Source organism: Eimeria mitis, genomic scaffold, assembly GCF_000499745.2.
Source record: "Eimeria mitis Houghton genomic scaffold, Emh_scaff149, whole genome shotgun sequence".
In the NCBI taxonomy this organism is placed as follows: Eukaryota; Apicomplexa; class Conoidasida; order Eucoccidiorida; family Eimeriidae; genus Eimeria; species Eimeria mitis.
Window position 1 is genome coordinate 1 of NW_013569474.1, and position 24,254 is coordinate 24,254.

General features: G+C 53.4%; 1 protein-coding gene across 1 annotated transcript; it reads left to right on the forward strand.

Annotated features, from left to right (window-relative positions):
• Positions 1-997: 997 nt before the first annotated feature.
• EMH_0098570 (uncharacterized protein) lies at positions 998-24,254 on the forward strand (the record flags this gene model as incomplete). The annotated part of the gene is given in 27 exon segments (XM_013495242.1): positions 998-1,010; positions 1,014-2,849; positions 2,965-3,659; positions 3,834-4,736; positions 4,975-5,094; positions 5,436-5,570; positions 5,739-6,232; positions 6,378-6,584; positions 6,695-7,454; positions 7,717-9,414; positions 9,623-15,145; positions 15,498-15,901; positions 16,048-16,160; positions 16,409-16,659; positions 16,756-16,874; positions 17,020-17,157; positions 18,109-19,096; positions 19,570-20,148; positions 20,393-20,503; positions 20,715-20,783; positions 20,884-21,117; positions 21,332-22,139; positions 22,467-22,604; positions 22,918-23,106; positions 23,242-23,387; positions 23,555-23,697; positions 23,894-24,254. Coding segments are annotated over 27 exon segments (17,175 nt in total).

Genomic DNA, 24,254 nt, shown 5'->3' on the forward strand with positions numbered 1-24,254 from the left:
CGTATCGTGGAGCTGAAAGTTTATTGTTATGTCTAAAGTATAAGGTGCATCATTGGCTCCCTGAAGCTTCAGGGTTTCTACGCCTGCCCTGCCGAACCCCAGGGTATTACAGGTCTGGTTTTGACGTGTTCGCGGCGGAATGAGGCAAGACCCCGGGCGACTGCAGCATGGAACACACTCATTCCTACATTTTCCAGTTCTTTTGAGTTTGCTTTTTTCTGAATGTAAATTTTTCGTGTCCATGCAGCAGTGGACAACGCCGAGTGCCGTGGCAACTACAGTAACGGCGAGCACTTTGCACTGTTGGGGGGTACGTTTGCTTCTAACAGAGTCCACTCCCCTACGTCACTACATCTGTCCAATTTCGTTTTGAGCAATTGGACTATAACTCATCACCGTCGTGGCGAAGGGATTAATCATTGCTTCTGTACGTGCGCATGCCATGTCGATTCGGCGGGACGGGACTTGTGAGAGGCCGAGCCGGTTTCTTTCGTGCAAATGCCATCCCTGGCTCTTTCTCAAAAAAATACTCGCATACATATAGATGGATCTGCAAGTAACAACGAGCAGTGGATAGACTCGTTGATCCGTCAGTCACCACATCAACTGAGCTAGCGTGCCTAGGCGGAAGGGGACCCCGCTCAAAGGGTGTGCTAATTGGGCAAGCAAGATATATACATATGAGGTCCCCTGGCGCACACCATCTGATGGAGGAGACCTGGCTCTGCTACATCTAGCGTTGGTACTAGTTCTGGAGCAACTTAGGGTGGGAATCCCACCTAAACCCCATAACACAAGCCTGGCTTGAGAAGGCATTTGAAGCATGAATGCCGAGGGATCCCCTCTATTGCAGCGGTCATTGTCCGCCGGCTACGTGCGAGGTGCAACATAGTGCCTGTGTACTATGTAAAACCGCCGCTGACTCGAATACTAAAGCTGACAATGCGTAGAGGACATACACCAACGGGAGGGAAGGAGGAACAGCCAAACGATCTGGATGTGGCTGCTGCAGNCGACAGACATTTTGCAAGCAGCAGGGGCGGTGGAAACAGGAAATTGGCAGTACAAACAGGCAAACGCGGCAGCAGAGTTAAGAAATCCGCAACTGGTTGGTCGTGCGTCGTCCACCCCACTAGAAGGTACAGCAGACAGTAAAATGTCGCAGGCTGCAGAAGCACCAGGAATTCAGGAATCAGAGCGTGCTACGGGAAGTTTTCGCATAAGTGATCGCGCCTCGATTCAGGATGAAAAGCAGAAGTGTGCAGTTGAAGCTGCTGTCTCCGCAGTTATTGCAGCTGCTGCCGATGGAGCGGCGGAGCAAGAACAGGAGGCTCCCCCGAAAACGAATCAGGAGGGTGGCCGCGCATCTTCGGTACTGTCCTCTTTGTTGTCTGCTGCCCTGCGGCAGCTTCTGCCTTGGGTGCTGCCCTGCGCTCTGCAGGGTGCCTCAGCAGCAGACGTTAAAGTAAACATCGCGAAGAAGCAGTTGACGTTAAGCGGCATCTCACTACAACCACAGGAGCTTACAGCCGTTACGGGAGCCCCTCTTCACTTGCTCCACTGCAGCATAGGCGAATTACAACTGCAGGTGGGGCGGCAAGAGGAGGCTGGCGCTGTGGAAGCTGCTCGCAATACAACTGTGACTGCATCCAACCTCGGCTCGAAGATATCTGAAGGATGTGCCTCCTCTCCCGTAGCAACAGCAGCTGCAGCAGATGGAGTGGCGAATTTTGTGAGTAGGGAGGAATCTTCTTCCCTCAGGATTTCGGTGAAGGATGTGATTGTGGTGTTGGCACCTACGAGTTCACAGGAGTGGTCAAGGCAGCAGTTGCTTGAGTTAGCGCTGCAAAGGCGGAGGTCACTGCTTTACAACATGGACAGCGAGCTGAAGCAGCAAGAAGTGCAGAAGCAGAGCGGGTTTTCTCCATGCTTGTCCAGCTTGATATCACATTGGATAGATCGTCACATCCAGTGGGCCTCTTTGGATCTCCACAATTTGCACCTTCGTTTGGAGTTTCTAGTGCCCCCCTGCAATAACAGCAGCAGCACTGGCAGCACAGCTTTCGCGTTTGGGGTGCACCTTGAGGAATTCCGCATGCGTACCCTTCCATCGGAGGAATCTAAAGATTTAAGCGCTTGCACAGCACATGGTCAGCAGCAACGAAGTCAAGAAACTGTGGCAACATCGCCCCACCGGGTTACTGAGGCTGCTGGGGAGTCACTCCCAAACAGCGGCACCAGTAGAAACTACGGCTTCAACAGCCAAGGCAGCGTCTGTAGTGAATTCGACATTAAGGGGTGTTCTATGTACACCCAGAACGAGCTGTTGCTCCTGGCACCTCACACTCGCACTGTGGTAGAGAACGTAGAGAGGCTCTGCGCAGTGCGTGCGGAGCAGCAGCAGCAAGACGGCCATCCAAAATCACAGCAAGCAGAGGAAGACCAGCTACCGCCGGGACAGAATTGCCAGATGCGGCTGGACTGTCGCCTGCCTGTAAGCGCCAGGTCTCTTCTCTCTCCCTTAGGGATACACGGCTTTCTTAGAAAGAACGCGGTGATCGAGTGTCCCAAGGGGAATGGTGGAAGGGGAAGCTCAAGCGAGGCCTTGCGGCAAGGTGGTAGTCGCTCTGAAAGTGACTCCGCCGTCCTATATGTCAATGAAACAACTCCAGCTGCAGGTCCTGCTTATGTTGCTTCAGTTGAGTCTGACTGCCTCGAAGTGACATTTAGCCCAGGAGTCTTACGCGGCCTCCGATGGCTGACAGCGAACCTTGAGATGCATAGCAAAGGAGTGGACGCGGCAGAAGCAATCCTTAGCCTCGTCAGGCCCTTTGTGCCCTCTTGCACAGGTGTGTTATCGAGCATGCAAAGCAGGTGCTAACAGGAGTAGGTGTTTCATTAGCGGAATGAAAGAACTTTGAATCAAGCTTTGTGTCATCTGCGTGTCCCACTGGTGTGTTTCAGTTAAAGGGAACCCGAGGATTTGGTGGCGCTTCGCAATTCGTGCAATTTGCCGCCTGCAGCGCAACGGGTGCAGCAGCGTCTATACGAACAGTAGTAACTTCGCCATTGGCGCACAGCTTGGCATAACTGGGGATGGGTTGGCTGCAGAGGAGAGTCTTAAACTACGCCTCTGCACTGAGAAAGCCGTGACTTACCGTCGGCTGCGACTGCTGCAGCTGCAAGCCATGCTGACGGAGCGGCAACTTGACCAACTTCTTCGCCTTAGAGACTCGATCCCGTTGCCGCAGTTGCTGCAATCACATGCAGCTGCAAGGCAAGACTTCATGGACCAACGGTCAAAGGCACCCGGGGCAGAAACTACCAAAATGTGGGGACGTTGGTTCTCCATATGGAGAAAAAGCCCGTTGAAGCAGGGGTGTACGACGGGAGTGAATACAGCAACTGGGGAATGCAATGCACCAGATGATGCTGAGCTAAGGAACAGCTACTTTCCCCGCCCCCCTTTACCCCCACTGCCGCTGCACAGTCTCTTGGATCAGCACCGGATGGAGCGACAAACGCACGAGAAATCGGGTCAGCAGACACCACAGAAGGGGACGCAGCAGCAGCAGGGGCAACATGAACAGCAACAAACGTGTCCAGAAGAGGAAGCATGTTTAAGTGGCTTCGATGACTTCTTCGATGCCCGTTCTCAGGTAAGGTGTACCATTCTTATGACATCGACTCTGTTGCACAGTTGATGCCCGTGTTGAAGGGGGGGTTTCAGCGTGAAAGGCTTCGTTTTTGCTCGCCATCTGTAGTGGTTCGTAGGTGTTGTTAGTGCCGAAGGTTTTGGCTGCTGCTTTTGCTGCTTATATTTGTTCCTTCAGCCCGCCACTGCGCGCCTCAGTGGCAACTTGAGGCTTCATGTAGGGCCTGGAGAAGACTCTACGCCTGGGCTGATGCTTGCGGCTTCGAAGGAAACTCAGCAACACATGCAAGCATATGAAGGGACAACCGAAGCAGAAGAGCCATTTCCTCCATATTTGGAAAACCGTGCGTTGGGGGGTGTGTGCACTGGTGAAGGAGCATCACAGGAGGGCAATGGGAGTTCAGCAATGGAATTCGCACCTGCTGCAGTAGCTCCAGGCGCCACAAAAAGCAACAGCGAGAGCACCGTACGAAGAGAGGACGATTTGTCTGACAGCGAGGACACCTTTTACGACTGCTTGGATTTTCAACCCCCCGGGCCCACATCACTGGAGTCTTGTGCCGGTGTTGCACTAGGGGCAACTTCGACGACCTCCCGAACTTCACTTGACAGGATTCAGAGCCCAGTTAATCTCCCCGCTACTTCGAAGCAAATCGCGTACACGATGGAAGTCTCTGTGTTGGTGCGGTCCGCCTCTATCGCGTGCCGTTTGGATAAGCTGAAGTCTTCACAGGCTGAATCCGCGCCTGAAAGGCGGTGCTCCTTCCTGAAACAGAAGCAAGGAAGCCAGAAGGCAGTGGGTAGTGTTGTTTTGTGTTCTATAGGTGCTGTCCGTGTGAATGGTACTATTGGCAACGAGAGGTTTGAAGGCGGCGCATCCATAGACCGCCTGGACATCAGTTTCAACGGGGGGGGATTTCAAGATAAAGAAAAGTTGGTTTTTATGGACCGTGAAACCGGGAATGAGCCACTCATTTCCTTTCACATTTCGCAAAACATGGTCAGTCCACCGTCTGCGCCCATCGTGGATGACAGCAGCGGCTGTAGCCAAGAGGCGGAACCTAGTTCAGGTATCAGGAACGTAGGAGGCAGCGGCGGCTCCGAACAATCCAGTACTTTTTTGTCGCTGAAGTTGCGTCGAGTGATTTGCATTCTGGACCCTCATGCACTGAAGGAGACTGCAATTATGAAAAGAGAATTCAGTAGTGCGGCTGCTGGTGCAGAACTAGTTGCGACTGAGGCNTCATACTGACCGTACTGGGGTTGGACCGACAGCATATATGGATTTGCATCGGCGGTTGCTGCGCCTCTCTGCTAAGCGACAGCAGCAGCTCCGTGACGGAGCATCGCTGCGCTACATAGTTTCTGTGGAGGCTCCAACTGTTATTCTCCCTGCGTCAGAGGGGCAGGCGATTCTATGCCATCTGGGAGAACTGCGAGTAAGCTACATGGATCGTTCGTTCGTTCCATTCCCTCGACAGTGCGGGTTTTCATCATGCGCTGTATGCTGCCAGGCTGCTGTTTCTGCTTTCATGCTATGACTGAGACACTTGTCGCATTTTGCACTGTTCGTACTATTCGGCTGCCTTGCCACATCCATTCCGATCTGCTAAGCCTGATGAATATTCTGATTCTGCCCTGCGGCATCTTCTCAGTATTGCACAGTCCGTGGGAGCTGTCAACCACAACGGTCTTTGGTTTCCTGTGACATGCGTGTATGCGGTACAGGTTTGCAGTGCTCATCTGGAGGAGGCACTACTGCTCTGCACACATCGGGCAGAAGTTGAAAAATCCCAAGGCTTCAGATTTGCTGACACCGCCTTTCAGAACGAGTACACCCGCATTTTCAGGGCAAGAGGATCGCCTGCAGCGCCACCTGCTGCAGCAGGAGCTGCCCGTACTGCAGCCCACGCTCGTCAGTTGCAGCGCGTTAGCCTTCGCACTCACCATGGCTTGTTGCTCAGAGATTACCGCGTACTCCTTCACACCGACCTCGAGCAGCTTAAAAGGAAGTTGGCGTCACCTCAATCTAGNTGGACACTGGGAAGACAGGCGCCATTTGAAGCCGATGTTTCATCCGCAGGAACAGACGACCGGTTCCACCACTTGCAGCAAGGAAATGCAATATGGAGAAAACGCAGGCAGCAATCTCAGAGATACTGAACCACTCCCTACCGCGTGGGGCGTTTGTAACGTCGTGCATCCCGTCCTTCTCCCCTCAGAGCTTGCGGCAGCAGTTGAGGTGGAGCATATTGACATGCTTGCTCCAAGATTGGTTTTTCCGCCTAGTAAACTGAGGCAGCAGACACGACATTCACCGCGCGAGTTTCGGACAGCTTCCTTCAAGTTCCACCATTCTCAGCCAAGTGCAGGCAAAGGTGCAAAGCTTGGCGCAGGTCAGCAAGAAGTATCGCACAGCTTGCCGCAGCCGAAGCAATATCAGCATCAGGAACAGGAGGAATTAAACGCACATGATCCTCAGGAGCAACGACCCTGCGAAGTACAGATATACGTGAACGGCAAATGTAAGGGGATAATGGCATCTCTAAGTCGGCGAAGCTGCGCTGCCCTGCTAAGGTGAGGGAAATGCCTCATACCGTGCATTGTGGATACCCACGCTACGGAAGTATTGCTGCTGCTTGCTAGTAGTTCTGCAAAATGATGTATTCTGGCCAGTGCGTTCATTGGCTAGTTTCTGCTCAGTCGTTTGTGTGGTCCGCAGCTCCTTCGAATCCCTCAAGACTGCCCTCTCAGGCAACGGAGTTACTGCCGTCTCCCCGGGATGCTCGAGCTTTGGGAGTGCTGTCAAAGTCTCTAGCACGTGTGCAGAAGGGTCGAGTGGCTGGAACGATGGTTGTAACAGTCGCAAGGCGCGTGAGGTGGATGAAGTCTCCAACAGTATTCCGGTGTACATTGATGCCTCCCTTGAGTGGGAGAAGCTAGGCATTGATTTGCACTCCCTTGAAGACAGCACAGATGTGCAGAGACGCGTAGATGGGCAGAATGANTGCAGGCTACGGATGTGTCTGCACACTTCAGTAATAGGGGCTGCGGGACTGCGTGCCGACTGGAGATGAAGCAGTTGCTTCTGGAGCAGCCATCACTCCCAGCGGAAAGCATCAATCGATACATCGTTTGTGTTCCTCCTTTAAATCGCTCATCTGCTACTGAAGGTGCCGCGGCAGATTTTTCTGGAGGGCCGGGCGTACAGCTGGCCTTCACTAGCGGAACCTGCACCACATCTGCACCTGGCGCTGCCCCCACCACTGTCTCTGTGCACGTTCTGCGGCCGATGACCCTCAACTTTCGCCCAACTGCTCTCACTTGGGTTGTGAACTTCTTGAAAGCGCCATTTGGGAGCTGCGTCCGCACGAGAAATGCTGGCTCCGATGGTGAAAACAACAGCACCTACTATGAAACCCGTATGCAACACAACAAGAACAATGGGTGTGCGCAGCAGTTCGAGGTTGAAGTGGAGGCCGCTTTGAAATCCTCCGAGGGACTTGGTTCCTCGCCGGAAGACGGTGCACCTAAGCCCCCACACGTGGGAGAAGTAGCCGCAGAGTTAGCGGATTCATGGCCCCAGGGTGACCCAGTTCTGCGAGGGATCCGTGTACAGTTCCAAAGAGTGAATATCCTTTGGTGTACCCGTGGCAGTGATAAACCTCTCGCTACGGCATCTTTGTCGGCAGCTTCCGTCGGCCTCGATCTTGGCCGTCATTCGACCAAGATTACAGGCAGCATAAGGGACTTGACATTGCACTTCGTCGTCCCCAGTCTCATTTCCGCAGAGACTGCCGTCCACAGTNGCCTTCATGCCGAATCAATTCCCCAGGACAGTGATACTGCAGACCACAGAGATTATCGGGCTGGTTCCTGGCAAGAGCTACGCCTTGAGCCTTTCACTAAACTCGGTGCATCCATTGTCACCCCAGTTCTCTGGGATCAGCTCTGATCTGAAGGTAGATGTGGGTGAGTGCCGCGTTGTTTATATACATCCCAAGTTTTGGAGGCTCTTTAGTTGGATTATCGATGACTTTGTCGGCACTCTGACTTCTCAGCCGTCTGTAGTCTTGCCTCCACAAGACACGAGGGTGGGGAACATATCTGGTTCTCAGGAAGCTCCGCCGAAGCTCATTGAACGCTCGCCTTCGCTGGAGGATATAGCAGCCCGTGCCGTTCTACAGTCAGATGCAGCAGGGGAAATGCCTGCTTCTGCCCGTGCATTGCACAGCGGGGTGCGGGAATGCACGGATGAAGGCCTGACTAGCGGGTTCGATAAGAAACTGCCTCTCATAGTTCCCAACGAAGGACTCCGGCGGATTTTCTTGCTGGCTGATGCCGGGCGCTCAGTTCTAGGCCTTCCGCCGCTGTTTAAAGAGAGCCAGGAGGGCGCTGGCGTTAGCGGTGGTGGCGACACCAAGTTGCACCGTCTTGTGCTGCCTCAAGCTCTTCCCTTCAGTGCGTTTCACTACGAAATTCAGATTACATCTCCTCGCCTGCTCTTGCCGGCTACCTGCAGGCCAAACACCGGAGTCATTCTGTGGCCACCCGCCTTTTGCGATGGTGGAGATTTAAACAGGGACCACGTGGCTTGTGGTGCCCGCTACAGCACGACGAGCCCAGCTATCGACCGAGACGTCGGTGCGTGCAAGCGCACAAATTATCCAGCAGGTTCAGAGAGCTCAAGTGTTCGTGAGGTTGTATGTCTCCTAGACAACTTCAAAGTATCCAACAGTTGGAATCTCAGTAGGGAGCATGGGGTTGTAGAGAGTATCAACGTCACGTTTAAGGGCGCAAAGGGCTTTGCCAAGCTTGGATTTCCACAGGATTTCAACAATTTGTGCAGTAGAATGGCAGCAGGACCAGCAGATCCACGTTGTAGAGCGGACTCCGAAGCCTCATATCTGGGGGGTACATGCCGTCGTTGCGCTCGTCGAGTTCCTTGTTGCCGTCGTTCGTCAATTGGAGAGTCGCGCATTTCATGCAAGTCTCCTGCAGCCGCCACCTCAGGAGATTCAGAAGCAACGGCTGCTCCCGAGTATCCTGGAAGATACCTATTTGGCAGTGTTGACCTAGTTATTCGCATGTTGCGGCCACTTTTGCTGCGGTGCTCGTCCCGTTGGCTGCGAGTGGAGGCTGGATTGTTACCTCTGGCTCTTGACGTACAGACTCTGGGGCTGCTATTCGACATCGTGGAGAATAACATTACAGCCAACGATCCGGACACTGTAATAGAAAATACGGAAAAGCCGCCACCGTCCTGCACTGAGCGAAGAGCAGAGGGGTTCTTGGCTTCAAAAAGAGATGCACGTTTTTCTGTGAGTTCGTCAGCTTCACAAGACGTTTCTGGAGCTGCAACACCCAGCTTTCAGGAACGCCTAAGTGAGCTTGCCCAGAAGTTGCTGGGAAACCACATCCTACAAGGCCTATTGGAGCCGCAGGTCGACTTCATCGAGCTCCTGGAGGAATGGGGACGCGAAACGCTTCTCCTCGAACTTGTTATTGAAGGTTTACATCTGGCTGTTCGTGAACAGCCGCTGAAGAACCAGGTTCTCATGTTGCGGGAGCAGTGCGGTGCCTTAAGGCGCTGCATCCGTGTTCTGGAATGCCGTCAAGGGTTGCGGAAAAATCAGAGCAAGATTAGCCGGCTTTCAGCACAGGAAGGTGAAAGCCAGAGGCGATCAGTAGATCGGCTCAGCGAGGTTTCCATTCCGCAGCAAACGCCTTTCCTACTTTTTCACGCAACGCGCTTAAGGGTGAGGTCTGCCACTGTATATCCGGTATCTAAATCCCATTATTACGCAGCCGATGGTGCACAAGAAGATGAATCTTCAGTTTTATTGGAAATACTCTTTTGGACGTTGCTTACGAACAGCATCGCTGCTGACTATTCTTCGGTTGGCGCCTAAAACTGAATAATTGTGCTGGTGAGCTTTGGTGTGCTTTTGACTGTGCTTTCTCCAGGCACAACTACGGTCGCTTCGACTGCAACCAGAACAAGCCGAGCAGGTGGGCTTGGTCTTGTCAACTGCCGCCTTAGCTCCTCCTTGGACTTCCTTCGTAAATTTTGGCGAAGAACAGAAAACCGTGGGCAAGACGGGAAATCCGTCCTTAATATCTCCAGTTACTGGGACATTTATGGGAATGAGAGTCGGATCCACTACCGTATTCTCCCCAGAGCTCGTGCCCCCTTTTTCAGTGGTTTTCACGGATAGCACGTGCCCAGTGGGTCTCCTGCAGCAACAGCTGGACCCGATTGCAGATGTCCTTCGCCAAGCGGAAAGCGATGCCGTTGCAGCGGCAATTTCCATTGCCAGAATTGACGAAAAATTAGCTGCGCAATCAGGCCTCGCGACCAACTCAGATCAAAAAGATGAGGATCAGTTGAAGCAGTCAGATAAGCAGCTGTCCGGCAGCTCAGCACAGCCACAGTGCCAGGAGGAGCACCTTCTAGTGGCTCCCTTTGCCGCTGCTTGGGTTGAGCCCTTGCAGCTGCAGAGCCAGACGCAGGACTCATCGGGCGACGAACATGAATTGACGTCCCGCGACCCCGTAGCCGGTAGTTCGGCTGATGTTGCAAACAGCGGGCGGTTCCCTTTGCCGAGGTCAGGCACATTTACTTTGCGGTCAAACTCCGCAGAGGCGACTTCAGCTTCACCTTTCGAAGTGCCAGCCTGCAGCAGGGACTATGAAGTTGTTTTTCGCTGCTGCCAAAAGACTCGGCAGCAACACAGAATGATGAAACCAACAGTTCCTGCGCATTTGGTTCCGCACCCATCAGATTTGGCGCTCACCTACAAATCAGCATCGGCAGTTCCAGTTATACCGTTGAGTGAAGGGTGCGTGCTTACCCTTTTAAAGCAGAACTACGGGACGCCTGAAGAGAAGATGCAGGTTCTTCGACGTCTGTTGGGGCGCCGCCATCACCGGCGGAAGCAGAAGCGCATAACAGTGTCATCTAGTAAACCCCGATGTGTGTTGGATTTGCCCCTTCTATCTCGCATTAGCACTTTTCTGTCCAACAACGAAGCAACCAGCGTGGATGCGTATGCAGCAACAGACACATCGGGTGATGAAACGACTGCAGTGTTGTCCCATAGGGAGAGCTGGCAAGGTATGAGGTGGATCAGCAACGTGACAGCCCCCCTTAGCCGTTCAGGGCATTCCCGCGTAAGAGAAATTCCGCGCAAGAGGACCCGCAGTCCTGGGGACAGTGAGAGGAATCCTAACCAGGGTCCAGCCGCGTGTTTGTCGCAGAGCGAGTTTACGGGGGACCACAGCTCGAAGCAAGGTAGCAACAGCGATTCAGAACTGAGCAGCACAAGCAGCAACGTAGGCAAAGCTACTAGCCAGAAGGCGATGTCAGGTTCTGCGACGCTCTTAGCAGAATCCGAGCTTACTCAATTTGGCAGCAGAGCGTTTGCCCTCTGCCGTTCCTCCTTTGATTCAGCCAAACGTTTTGCGGCAGGGCTTAGCAACCGATGCAGCAGCGGAACGCCGGTGGATCCATATGCAGGGGGTTCTGCTACTGATGGCACTAGCAATGCAAGTGACTCCGAGACCACTAACAAAAACATCCAGAACAACAATGTTGGTAGCAAGCATCGGATTTCCCGCCACAGTGCGTGTTCCCCAAGGGAAGCTGTTGCGGTGGCAACTCCCCGGAGGCAAGAGCTCCCGCCCTTGCAACTGAATACTATGGAGATAGCGGTACATTTATCTGAGGCGTCAGTGCTGCTGCCTGTGAACAGCAAATGCTGTGAGACCAGCTCCGTGCTGCTTCATGGATCAGTCAATGTGTGCCGAAGGGCGGATGATATTCGGGATCCCATAGAGCCTCACGGCACATCCAAAGACGCAGAATCAGCAGCCGGCGCATATGAGCATATTCAAACCTGTGACAGTAAAGGCAATAGACAGTCGTTTTGGGTATGCGGAAGTTCGAGCGCCACCTCTGCTGCTGAGGAAGAAAAAGCACCGAAAGAGATGCTGCAGCAAGAAGAAGCTTTCTGGCAGGGTACAACTAAATTCCTCGACAACCTTCCGGACAGATTTTGCCCAGGAGTGCGAGGTGTCGATATTTCGTTACAAAAGGCAGCAGTCACCTGTCTACGCAACAGCATACCGTTACACCAGCTGGGCGCCAATGCAGTTGACGTTTCAAAACTCGGGGGAAACTTAGACTTACGTAGTTCCAGACGTATGCGGTGGAGTACCCGCGGCGGCAAATGTGGTGGCTCTCCAGACCGACAAGCGACGCAACCGAACCCAGAAGAGTTGGGGAGTAAATGTTTGATGCCTGGCGAGCTTAGATGTGCTGAGGGAGAGGTGGGGATAGAACCTCATATGAGGTGCGTGCGGCGTGCTGCTCTGTCTGGGCACGATACTTCAGCTGCAAACACTTTTCCTCTCAGTGCCCCCGTCAAAAACCAGGCCAACTCCCACCCCAACGACAAGCTCTCTGGAACCGATGCACACCATGACGAGAGTGTACAGCCAGCGGCCAGCGTTACAGAAGTTCACAACAATGCAAGGAGCATTTGCAGTGGCTTGAAGGCACAAATAAGTCACGTTTTTATCCCGCCTGCCGCCCGTTGCCGTAGGGACGAAAGCGGCGTCGCACAAAGTGTAACAGATGCAGCTCAAGGCGGCATTGGCGATGCTTCTTGTAACAGCTGTGAGGTCCAGCACCATCAAAACGGGGGAAGCAGCCATGAGAGGTGCTGCTGCTGCCTTACGAATGTAGGGATCTCTACCGGCGTTGGAGTGGGTGAAGGAACTTTCGGTCTCGTATGCGACTGCTGCTGCCACCATCCACAGGAGTACACAGCTCTTCAAGTCTGCGCATGTGAATTGGAGCTTTCGTATCTGGATTGCCTCTTAATCTGCCGATGCGCGTCTGAACAGACAATGCAACTGGAACAGCAGCAACAGTGCCAACAAGCGCAGTTGGCTGCGGTGCAGCGACTTCTCCATCGCCGCGCGGTTTTGGAGCAGCATCTTTCTATGGAGCATAGGCTCCTTCAGGGGCAGAGCATGGAAGATGACGACCAGACACCGGCTTCACAAGCATCGTTTTCCGTGTCGTTTCCATGTTCCATATCTCCAGAGATTCATCGACGTACCCATAGGAGATTAGCATCTCCTACCGCAGCAGCTGCTTCTCCTGCGCGACAGGGAAAGCAATTTATTTCGACGTATCCCCGCCAGCGCCACTTCTCTGCACGTATGCCGCTACTGCGAGTGACCCTCCTTAACGATCACTTAGACTGTCTTCAAGCGCCTCTTCTCCAGTTGCTCGTGCTGAACTGCCGGCTTTCTCAGGCCTGCTCGCTCTTGCCTCCTCATGCTATGGATAGTCCACGTTTGTGCCCACAGGAGCAGCCACAAAAGCCCCAGGTCTCTTCTGTAAGTCTACTAAGTGCATCATTGCGGCTGTGGGCATTCAATCCTTTTGCTGTCGCATTCGAGCCTGTAGTGGAGTCCCTCCCTCTATTGCTAGTAATACGGGAAGCGCCATACTCATTGATGCGGTCCTCGTATAGCTCATGCTGCGACGACGATTCTTTGGCATTAAGCGTAGGACAAAGTGTATGCAGAGGCAGGCGAAAGCGCATGACTCCGCGGCCACCATTGCATTCGTTCTCCCATGGGAGTGGCCGGGAAACGTTGATGGGGACGGCTTCGTCGAGCCCAGCTCTCACGCCACGTCAGCAGATGAGCAGCAGTAACAACAACCACAGCAGTATAAGCAGCACTGAAAAAGATTCAGGGAGATCTGTGGCCTCACTTCTCTCCCGTTTGCCGGAGGATGCGGCTTCACGAGGGGTTCGTGCCTTCGAAAACGAGCAACAGCAAGCCTTCAGCAGCAGCGGCCTTGCTGCTACTGCTCCGCTGAGAAAGGAACTGTCGCTGCGCGGGCGCAACTCAGAAGAAGTTAGCGTGAGCAGCACGCAGATACAAGGAAGCCGAGAACAATTTGTGCATTTAGGAGTCGAGGGGGGCTCGGATGCACCTAACCCCGTTGGGTATGCATCCACAACGGAGGTGGCCTCCTCTCCACGGCGGTACTTGGGAATTTTGTTGTCATCGACGGATGGAAGCAGCATAGAGGCAAACTTATCTCCTTTGCTGTTGCAGTCAGTACTAGGGAGCCTTTGCAAATGGCACTGCGACTTTACTCACCACTTGCAACAGCAGCAGCGACAACGGCCACGGAAGGCATGTGGCAATTCCAGTGTCTGTGAGGCAGGCGCCAGGTTGTCGCAGGTGTCCCATCAGGCGGTTTCACGTCAGTATGAGCAGAAGATGCCTCAGCACGAAGAGAAGGAGAAATGTGCACCGAATCATGTGAAGAGTCAGCTCAGAGCTGGACATGAAGAGGGAGCACCAGAAGTGCCGGGCGGGCGGAGACGAAGCCTTATTGCCGATACTCTGCTCCTACGGAGGCTTCCATCTCGTTCCTTGGATGCATCGCCTATTTGCCTTTCTCCTGCCCAGGATGGATACCCGGAAAGGCGTCACAGCTTGGGTGGCTCACTGCCTGAAGGTGTGGCTGATGGATCTTTAGACAATCAGCTACCGCAACAGGAGCAGAGGCCATTTCGGGAGGCGGCAGGCCCGAAAAGGGGCAAACTGTTCATCCCTTACCATGTTGTAAACCAGACAGGGCTGCACCTCGGAGTCCGGCTTCTACCCACACCAGCAGCGTTACGGGCGCTTGACTCGGAGGGCCTGTATGGAGGTAATGCAGTTCATGCCACTGCTGCAGGACTTCCTCCTACTCTAAGGCTGTGCAGGCAGCACAACAGAGAGGTAGGGGCGTGCGAAGAAGACGGCAGCAGCAGCGATAGCAGTAGCAACGCCAGTGAAGCAGAAGGTGGCCGCGCTTTAGCAAGCGTCCCCATTCACTGGGACTTTGGATCGACTTTACAGACAGTGGCTCGAGGACCTCATGGAGCCGCTAGCGCCACAACAAGTGCAAGCAATAGAGGGACATTCTCCTGCCCTTCTTCCCCTCCCACTTCCCGAGAGGAAAAGTCAATCCACCTCGAGCCTAGGGGAGATTCTTCCGGCTGGGATTGGCTCCTTCCTTCGGAGGAAAGGGCGCTGACGCAGATGAGGGTATCTATAGGGACAGCTTCGACTGCTCATGTTACACTCCAGCTAGCCAAACGGACACTCGGAGGGATCGCTACAGAACAGCCTTTGCTCAAGAATACTGTCCCTATATCAGCTCTGCAGCCCGAGAATTGGAGCACGGACGGACCTGACGTACATGGAGAGGGTTCCTACAGGCGATGGAGGCTGCTTATGCCAGTACCACTCGATCGAGTTGGAGTGTACATCCAGCCTCTAACTGACGTGGAGGCGACTACACCTACTGGATCAGCCGTAACCACAGACATACAGAAGCAAACAGCTCCTTTTGTTGTTTGTCGGCTTGTTGCCGATGCAGGGACGAAGCAACTCTTGGTGCAGTCACAGGTAGTTCTGCGCAGCAACTGCAGCGTGCCACTTCAAGTTCTGCTGCTTCCTCCTCTTGAGGCCGCTAGCCTCGGACAGCAGGCGAAGGACCACCGACGCCGCGCGGACAGCGAAGAGGCTGAGCAGCTAGCTGACTTTCATTTAAAGCCAGGGGAAACATCGGCTGTTCCTGTAGATTGTAAGTCCATGCATCATGCTCTCCAAACTCGCCGGTGACAGAAGCACAAGTCAGCTGCGGGGAGAAAGAGTACCTGCACGCGGTTGACGTCCTCTTACAATTTTCCAGTGTGTGTGCCCTTGCGTTTTCCCCCCAGTTTGTTTCACAGCAAGGCTACGCGTTCGGCCTGTGCAGGCTGGCAAGACATACAGCTGGTCCAGGGACCTAAGCCTTGGCATGCTATGGCAGGTCGTCGACGGGACAGAGCAACAGAAGCCCTCTGGAAGCGGGGCATCTGGGGAAGCAGGGCGAGGTGCCTTCAAACAAAGCTTTCCCAAGACAGACGTGCTGCGCTGCTGCCCACTCATTGGCAGCAGTGTCAACAAGAGTTGCCTGGCAAGGAACCCCGTGCCAGACCACGATGAAGCTCCAAAAGAACACAGAGGGGTAGACAGCAAGAAGATGCGGGAGCCTGACTACCACATCGTCGTCCTGTATAGGTTTGAACGGCTAGTCCACTCGTCCTTTTCTTGTGTACAGTTCAAAGTGACGCTTGAAGCTCCCTTACGAATTTCAAGTAATATCCCCTTCCCTGTCAGGTGCGAAATCACACCTTCCCACTTTTCCTTCGTGAGTCCTGTACTCATAGGTGAAGAGTATACCCTCCTGAAATGTTGAAAGTTTTGGATTGTCCGAAGGAGCATGCATCATATACCTTATTTGGATACGTTTGCGATTTTTATAGGTATCGTATTAATTGTCCGCTGGTCCTGAGGCCGGGGGAAGATCCACCAGGAGATTCGGAGGGTTTGATTCAACTAAACGAGTGGCAGCAAGTGCATTCTTTTCCTCTAGCAGGTACCGTTGGCCCCCTCAGTACACCAGTTGTTCAGTAGCGAGGGTGTTTCTAGGGACTATTCCGCCGGGGAGGGGAGGGGACTTGTTAAGGACCCCTTAGTGTTGGAGGATATGGAACTTTTCGTTCATTCTCACCGTTTCCGGCTATGGTCTCCTAGTTCCTTTGTACTTGCTGCACGAACACCCATCTCCCCTATACAAATCTGGGCTATCTAAGTTGTGCCTCACCAACGTATGGTGGTCTTCAGGAGTGGCCTTCCTTTCCATCTCGCTAACAGAAGGCCGATGGTCAAAACGAACTCAAGTCCACCCGCGCCCCCTACAGAAGAGAACTCCTCCACCAACCGCTCCGAAAGCAGCCGTTGCCGGAGCCTCGGGTGTTTTGTCGACTACCGCGGGGGGAGGTCAGACCCCAGCGGACTGCGCCGCGGGCTGCTCGAGTGGGGCTGGGAAACAAGAATCTTCGACGGAGAGCGTAACAGGAGAAACCATCGTGGAGGTGAGTCATCTTGCCCAGTAACTCCTGTGAGGTGTTACACTGGATTAAACATCGGTGGTTATTTCTAAGGTGCATTTCTTTCTATTGCTACTGCAGGTTGAGTGCTTCGACAGCAAATATCGCTCTGCAAAGGTGTGGGTGATCTTTTGTGACTCCGATGGAGGCTCACCCTGTTTGCTGCTGCATTCTCCTGTATGGCTGGTGTCGCACGTAGAGTGGGCACTACAGAAGCAACGGCCGGAGCAGCCACAGCCGCACAGTCTGGATAGCCCTGCAGCAGTACAGACGAAAGGGCTGCCTACTGTTGAATACAGCGTCATCCGTCGCAGTAGTCGGGCAGAGCTAGGGTGGGCAATGCAGGCAGTTTCAGCAGCTGCTGCGGCAGTCGACCTCAACAGAGAAACAGACCCGCAAAAGCCCTCTCAGATTCCGAACTTCACATGTCGTAGAGGCCTTCGGAAGGACTGCACCGGAGACATTCGACTACTCGACTTTAGCGTAAGTTAAAATATCTCTCTCGCATGATGAGACTGGTAGCGTTCTCTTGGGGGCTGTACTTTTAGACCTGTAGTCGACGCAACTCCGGTCTAAATGGTGGTGAGGCGGCTGCAGAATTGCACTGAAGCATAGCTGGGTGTTTCTACGTGTGCTGCTGGTAGTGTGTTTATTGAGGGAAGCCTTTTGGTGGGGTTCTAGGAGTTCGTTTGTCATGGTTCCATTTGCTCTGCAATCGATTCTATTTCTGTGTCATCTAGACATCATCTATTCGCGTGGAAACCGATGGGATTGGTTGCTCCGAATTTTTGGACATGTGGGGAGACTTCCCCAGGAGGCTAAGCGTCTCAGACTCATGCACCAAAGACCTCACTGCAGGTTCCAGAAGCAAAGCAACACCCCGCTGCTGCAACAGATCGGGGCGAACCAGCGACAACCCTGCCACTCCGAGCGAAGAAGGGCCTTCACTCGAGAATGCAGTCGGGGGNTTTGCCCCTTTTGCGTCCTGTTTTGTTGCTGACGCTTTCCCCTGTATACACTATAACTAGTCAATGTCTTTTTCCCATCAGAGTACGGCAAGCCCGGCCAGCCTGTCACTGCAATGGCGAAAGAAGCGTTGACACCGGAATCGTTGACTTCACGTTGCAGATACAACCGCATCACACCGAGGCCTTGGTTTGGCAGTTTAAGGACGGCAGTCGATCTCTACAGATACAGGGGTGGGGGTCTTTGAAGCGTGTCTTAATTGCATCCACAGTTGCCCATAGCTGTTGGCCATTTGACAGTGTAGCACCACCAGGGAATTAGTTATGGCAGGCCGTAGATTTGTTTGTACAAGACTTGTGTAGATCTTCCTGTGGTGACTAAGGCCATGCGCATGTTCACTGCGTTTTGTTGTACGCGGAGACGGTGCGTAGTGTGCTCTTTTCCGGCATATGCTTGCCGTGCCTATAGGTTGATGCCCACTTTGTGCTGGCTTCAAGGGGGCTGCAAATGCTGCGTCTCCACCTCTCGTGCTAGTGAGTCTCCGGAAACCGTATGGAGCGCATGGTCAGGCTACTCCCCGTTGTGCTTACCTGGGAATGAGTGGTGTATTCGCCTACCATCTGCACCGTCGTATTCGTCGAGAACTATACTGAAGACACATGGAACCCACGGAAACAGTCCCGCCCGGTCTGACGCCCCGCTGCAATGCGCTGATTGCGAAATTGAGGATCCAGAAGGACGACAGGAGCGCACCCGACAAGAAGAACTACTTCCGATACCAACAGTAGAACCACAAGAGCTTTTAGGTGCCATATTGCGTCGGGGAGTCTCTGTACAGAACAACGGAAATCATCCCACTACGAAGCGGAGCCTCCCAGAACGGCTTACAAAGCCAGCTTTCTCAGCTTCGGGGTGCTCGGCCTTGCGCCTAGAGGCAGCAGAAGGTCCAGCTAACACTGTCAACTTGACAGTCCAAGTGGAAACCTTTGACATGAGGGACACTGTTTCAGTCTGCAACGACACGCCGTTACCTTTATTGCTCCGCCAGTGTTTCCACAGTGACACTCAAGAGGGCAAGGGAGCAGATTCCTCGAGCTGCCAAGGACGCACAGGGGCTCAGAAACTTGGCTTGACCGAAGCTGCGGCCTTCGGCGTGGACTCCGTTGCCACCGCTGTTGCGGAGCTGTGGGAAGCAGCCAAGCAGGGCGGAGGATTGCAGCAGCACCAGCTGAGCAGTGACGTCGGGGATAGCTTTGGTCATCATGATCCTAGCAATGTGGGAGGACATAGTAGGCCGACGCACCTCCTCAGCATGCTGTTGGAGGCTCAGCAGAGTGCAGAACAGCAAAAGAAAACCAAAGTGCCAACTGGGGCGACCCCCTTCCATTCTTCCGAGGCAGTTTACATTTCCGCGGTTCCGCAGGAGGAAGGCACTCATATTCTTTTGGACCGGTTGGTTCGTGTTGCCAACGCCGCTGCTGCTCAAAGTNTTGTTGCTGGTGTAGTTTTGAGTCTGCTGTGTCGCGGGAGTTGTGCACAATGCATGAAAAGGCGATGGAAGGGACTGTGAGTGGCAAGGGTGACGAAGCACCGTCGAACCTGTCGTTTCTACCACAGCTTGTGCTTCCCGGTGAGACTGTACTGTTTACTTGGGATGACTACCGCTGCTTACCTTGTATTGAGCTTACTTATTTTCCATGGTTGGAGCAACAAAATGAGGGGAAAAGTTTGGCGTCTACGAAGGAACCACTTACCAACAGCCGGGGCAGTGCAGTTTCACATGCAACGGAATATCCGTTCGATAAGCCATTTGTTGTTTGCATCCCTCTCCGTCCGGGTGTGCAGGGAGTCGTGCCACTCCCGCCGTTACCCTCTTTCTGTTGGCTACTATTCAGAGTCTTTCGCCATGCTGGAAGACTGCTTCTGCAGATCGCCCCCGCGGGGGATATATTGGGGATAACACATTTGCCTCCTCACGGTGCAGTCGAACGAAACCAGCAAGGTGCTATACGTCAGCTAAACAATGAGAGTTCTCATACGTCTGTTTTGTTAAAATCTACAAATAGACCAACAGGCAGCGCCATGTCACCTTGGGCTGAAGCGGATACCGACCAAGTAACCACTTCGCGGAATGATGTGGACGTCAACTCATTACTTCTCATCCCCCGTTATTTCCAGCTGCCCATGGTGGACATGGACCTGACGGCAGGTTGTTCTCGTAGTCAAGAGTTGAGCAGTGCATGCGATGGCCGTGTTCCCCCTTGGTCATTTTCATCGATGTGCAAATTTTCTGGAACATTTGTGGGGTCATACGCTCCTGACCGAAAGGCCGAGTCTGCTGCTCCGCGAACTACTATTCCTGCCAAGGCTGACGCGGGAAACCATGATGCCGCGCAGCCTGTGCAGCCAACTCCGGATCCCCCGACGTTTGAACTTCGCATTCAGGTCCCGCGTCTGCAATTCTCCGTACTCTCGCAGGGAGCAGTTACAGATCCACTGTCTCGTCAGGTATGGATATAATTCATTCTATTGCCATGCGAGGAGGTAGAAAACTGCTGGACGGCAGCGGCCACTGTATAGCTGAATGAAAAGCCATGACCAGGAACACTATCAGTAGAGTGACCTCATTTTTAGCAGCGTCGTCTTCGCCGAAGGGTTGCATTGGGGGGCTTTTGTTCATGCATCGGAGTTCCTTCTTTAGGGACCCCGACTTCGAAATTTCCCGTGCGTGTTTCGTGAATCATGTCCACAGACCTTCCGCCTTCCCGAGGAACTGCTTCTCGTCACATTTGAAGGTCTATCTGCCGCGTACTTCTGCAGTCCGTTCCACAGCGCTGCAGCATGCAGAATACAGGAGTTGCAGGTAAGCGCGCCTAAATGGCGTGCCCGACAGAAGTATCTGGGTACCCAGGCAGGGCTTTTGTGGGCGCAGTACGTATTCCTTTTCTCACAGCGTGCTCCGGCTGGAAAGCTGCAGGTCTCCCTGAGTGCTTCCTGCCTTCACAATTGGGTGTAACGCGATGGGGAATTCTGATAAGCTGTGTCATGTTATATTCTGCTTTGCCTGCGCTCAGATAGATTCCATGCACTCCCAGGCATACTACCCTGTGCTTCTTCAAAGGGCCCCTCCCATGCCCAGCGAGGTTGGTCTTCTCAACGCATATCCTTCAACTTTAGTAATGCTGGCCGTCCTGCCTCGACAGAATACTTCCGTCGGAACATGTTTCTGCTGCTCTTCTGCAGGCCGGTTCAGCCACTGATAGCGACGTCACGCAAGTCTCTCGAATAACATGTTCCACGCTCAAGGACAAAGGAGGAGACAGCAGCAGAAGTGGGGAGCCGCTACACGCATCGGTGTCTAAATCAGAGGATGATGGCGGTGCCCTTGTTGAGTTCTTGCTGCAGCAGAGGCTGCCGTTTTATGGCAGCCGTGACGACCGAGTTGTTGTAATCGACAACTGCAGCCTGTCTCTGAAGGTTAGACATCACAATAACTGTGTGGCCGCGTTTGTCGGCTTTCAAGGTCGATGGGTACATCCACTGCACTGCTTCCCATCTTTAGTTTTCCAAATGCAATCACAGACGTCTATTCTGGAATTTCCGGCGATTAAGGACCTGCGCACAGCGCAATATGCGCTGCCATCGGAATGCCATCTCCCTTTGGAACCTGCTTGTTTTTTGTACTTTGCAGCCCGTGAGCGTCCGGACAGATTTAAAGAGCGTTTACATGGCGTCTGAGGCCTTGAGTTGCTGGCAGTCTGCCTGGGCTGCTGCCACCACATCGATGAGCATGCATAGTCCCGAAAAGAATTCTGGCTTTCCAGCGTCTCACGGGCACCAAAGAGGGCCTGAAGGAGCTCCTAGAGCAAATAATGGATCGTCAGTTTTGCGCGGAGAAGGCGTCCCGTCAGAAGATGAAGACCTAGAGTACCATTATGCCAAGCAGAGCGGCCTAGTGTGGGCGTGCAAAGGCAACAAGATTTGCCAGTCCCCTCTCTCTCTCTTCGTGTCCCACATCGCCGGCACAGGCTTGGTCGTCGTTCCTACTCGGCTAGCCGTCCGCCCATGGTTGTGCAAGCCAAAGGCGCCGTCTCTCGAGGGACAGCAACACACGTTCAGCCAGCGGCGGGAGCAGCGGTACATTTTTCGGCTTCTCACAATAGCAAGCACGTGCGTTGTGCTCTCGTTCAAGGCGGACACAGGGGGAAATAGTAGCGCGTTGCGCCGCTCGGTAGTGACTCTATCTTCCCTCGAAGACGCCCGTTTTGAAGTGGATGGACTGCATGTGACGGGCAGAAGGCTAATGGATCAGCTCAAAGAGCTTCACCAACAACAGCAGCCACATGTTCACCAGGACTGCTCTCGCCTCACGAAATTGACAAGACACCACAGGCATCCAGCTCTTGCATTGAGAGATGTCGCGAGGGTAGTTGGGCACTTTTATCAGCAACAGCTTCTATCACACCTATCCAAGTTGCTGGTGTCGGTCGATCTTCTAGGTGGGCTAGCAAGCTTTGCACACAAATATCAGCGTTTACTGACAGCCGCATTGCATTCATTCCAGTTGAAACAAGCCATGTACAGTAGGTCGTTGACTCGTTGTTTCTTCATGCTGTAAATACGCTTTCCGAGCCTCACCTCTAACGAGCGGTTCATCTTTCCGTGAACGTTTTGGCAACAGTTTGACAATTAACAGCCTGGTTGGTATGTTGTATGCGTTGCCATACAGCCGACAACTGCGCATATTTGAACATTGTTCTCTCAAGGACACATATTGACGCGTATATGGAGGCTTCATAATTTGTAGTTTGCTTGTTTTGATGCAGGAAACCCTGCTTTGTCATTTGCGCACCTCCAAGCAGGTGTGTATGCGCTCGCCAAGCAGCCAATGGCGGCTGCTGAGACAGGTGGAGACGTGTTCGAAGGGATGATGAAGGGGGCAGAAGATTTCCTGAAACACACGGGTGAGATCTTTACGCCGTTTCTTCTCAGAGGTGCCCGCTGTCCTCTGCAGTAAGAACCATGTGTTAGTGTGAGCCATCCGATATGTCTATTCTAAAGATTTCTTGGAGGTTTCGCAAGGGAAAGCTCTACAGTTTGCCTTTGCCTCAGTCACTGACCTCCTTGCCTGAGTCTGCACTGAACAAGGGCTATCCATGTGTTGCATGCACTCAACAGCGATCTCCCCACTGAATCCAGATGTGTGTTACAAAATGCTCGTCATTTTTCGACGCACCCTACGCAGCACTCAGTCAGAACGGATCCTTTCCTCTACAGGGTATGGCGTTTTCGGCGGTATCAGCCGAATGGCAGGAGTCGCCTCGGACTCTCTTGGAGCACTGGCTTGTGACGAAGTGTATGTCCACAGCAGGAAGCAACAGGGTCGACACAAGGCGCGCAACGTTGAAGAGGGACTCCAGCAGGGCGTCGAGGCCCTTGGGCGGGCTCTGGCTGGTGGCTTCACAGGTATAGAGAAACGCCCGGGGATAAGTCTCTTGTACCACAATTTGCTCATTTACGTATAACCAGAAGCTACTAAAACCGCTTTTCTCAAGGCCGTCGGGTAGCCGTCTTCATCCATGTGGTTGACTGCCCGTGCAGGCCTTGTGGAAGAACCCGTTAGAGGAGCTGCGGAAGGTGGTTTTGAGGGGCTGTTGCGCGGTGCTGGCAGGGGCATTGCGGGCTTCCTTGTAAAGCCTTTGACAGGAGTGCTTGATTTAGCTCAGAAAACCGCTGAAGCCATAAAGGTAACTCATTTTTTAGTGATCTCCACTAGCGGCAAACATCCACTAGCGGCAAACATCAGCAACTCTTCCCTCTCTCCTGACACAGTCCTTGAGTCATCATTCCGTAATAGTCGGGTCATTTGTCTCTGAAAATGGTAGGCATCGTTGCTTTGCTTCTTTTCTTTCAGGATGCCTCTCAAGTCGAAGGACACCAGCGTCCGAGGTTCCGCCTACCCCGCCTCCTGCTCGGGGATTTCCGCTTGCTGGTTGCATACGATGCTGAAGCAGCGAAGGCCAAAGCAATTTTGACAGACGCGGAAGGCCAATATTGGTGAGGAGCATACCACAGTTCATCTGCGTTGCCTCTGTGCAGTATAGGTCATTGGTTGTAAGGCTCAGCTTTGCTCGACAGGAGGGTGCTTGAGACGTCATCTTGCTTGCTTTGCTCAACCTGGCCTTGCTGAGTAGCTAATAGCGGTCNCGATTCTTTTTCACTTGGCCGTCTTCTGCGGGTCGTATTTGTGCAGGGAGAACTTGCCAGTGCTCTTTTTCGCCCTGGATCGCCGACTTCAAGCGCTTACCGTTCTCACAGCAAGCAATATTTTGTTGTTCAAATACTATTCGCGAAGCCATGCTGAGCTTCGCTTTCTTGCTCCGATCTCTTGCTTGTTGGCTGTTGGCCACTGTAGCACTCCAAACAGCAGCACCAGTAGCGGTACCTGCAGCGGCAGCAGGATTCGATCAACCAGCTCAAAGCACCGTCACGCTTTGGTACTGCAACTTCGTCAGGAGGGCGAGTCGGGAGTTTACTACCAGCAGCTTTTGTATTCGAGTGCTCGGCTGCAAGGGCACATTTCCAACTCCTTGAGACAGTTGCTGCTCCAGTGA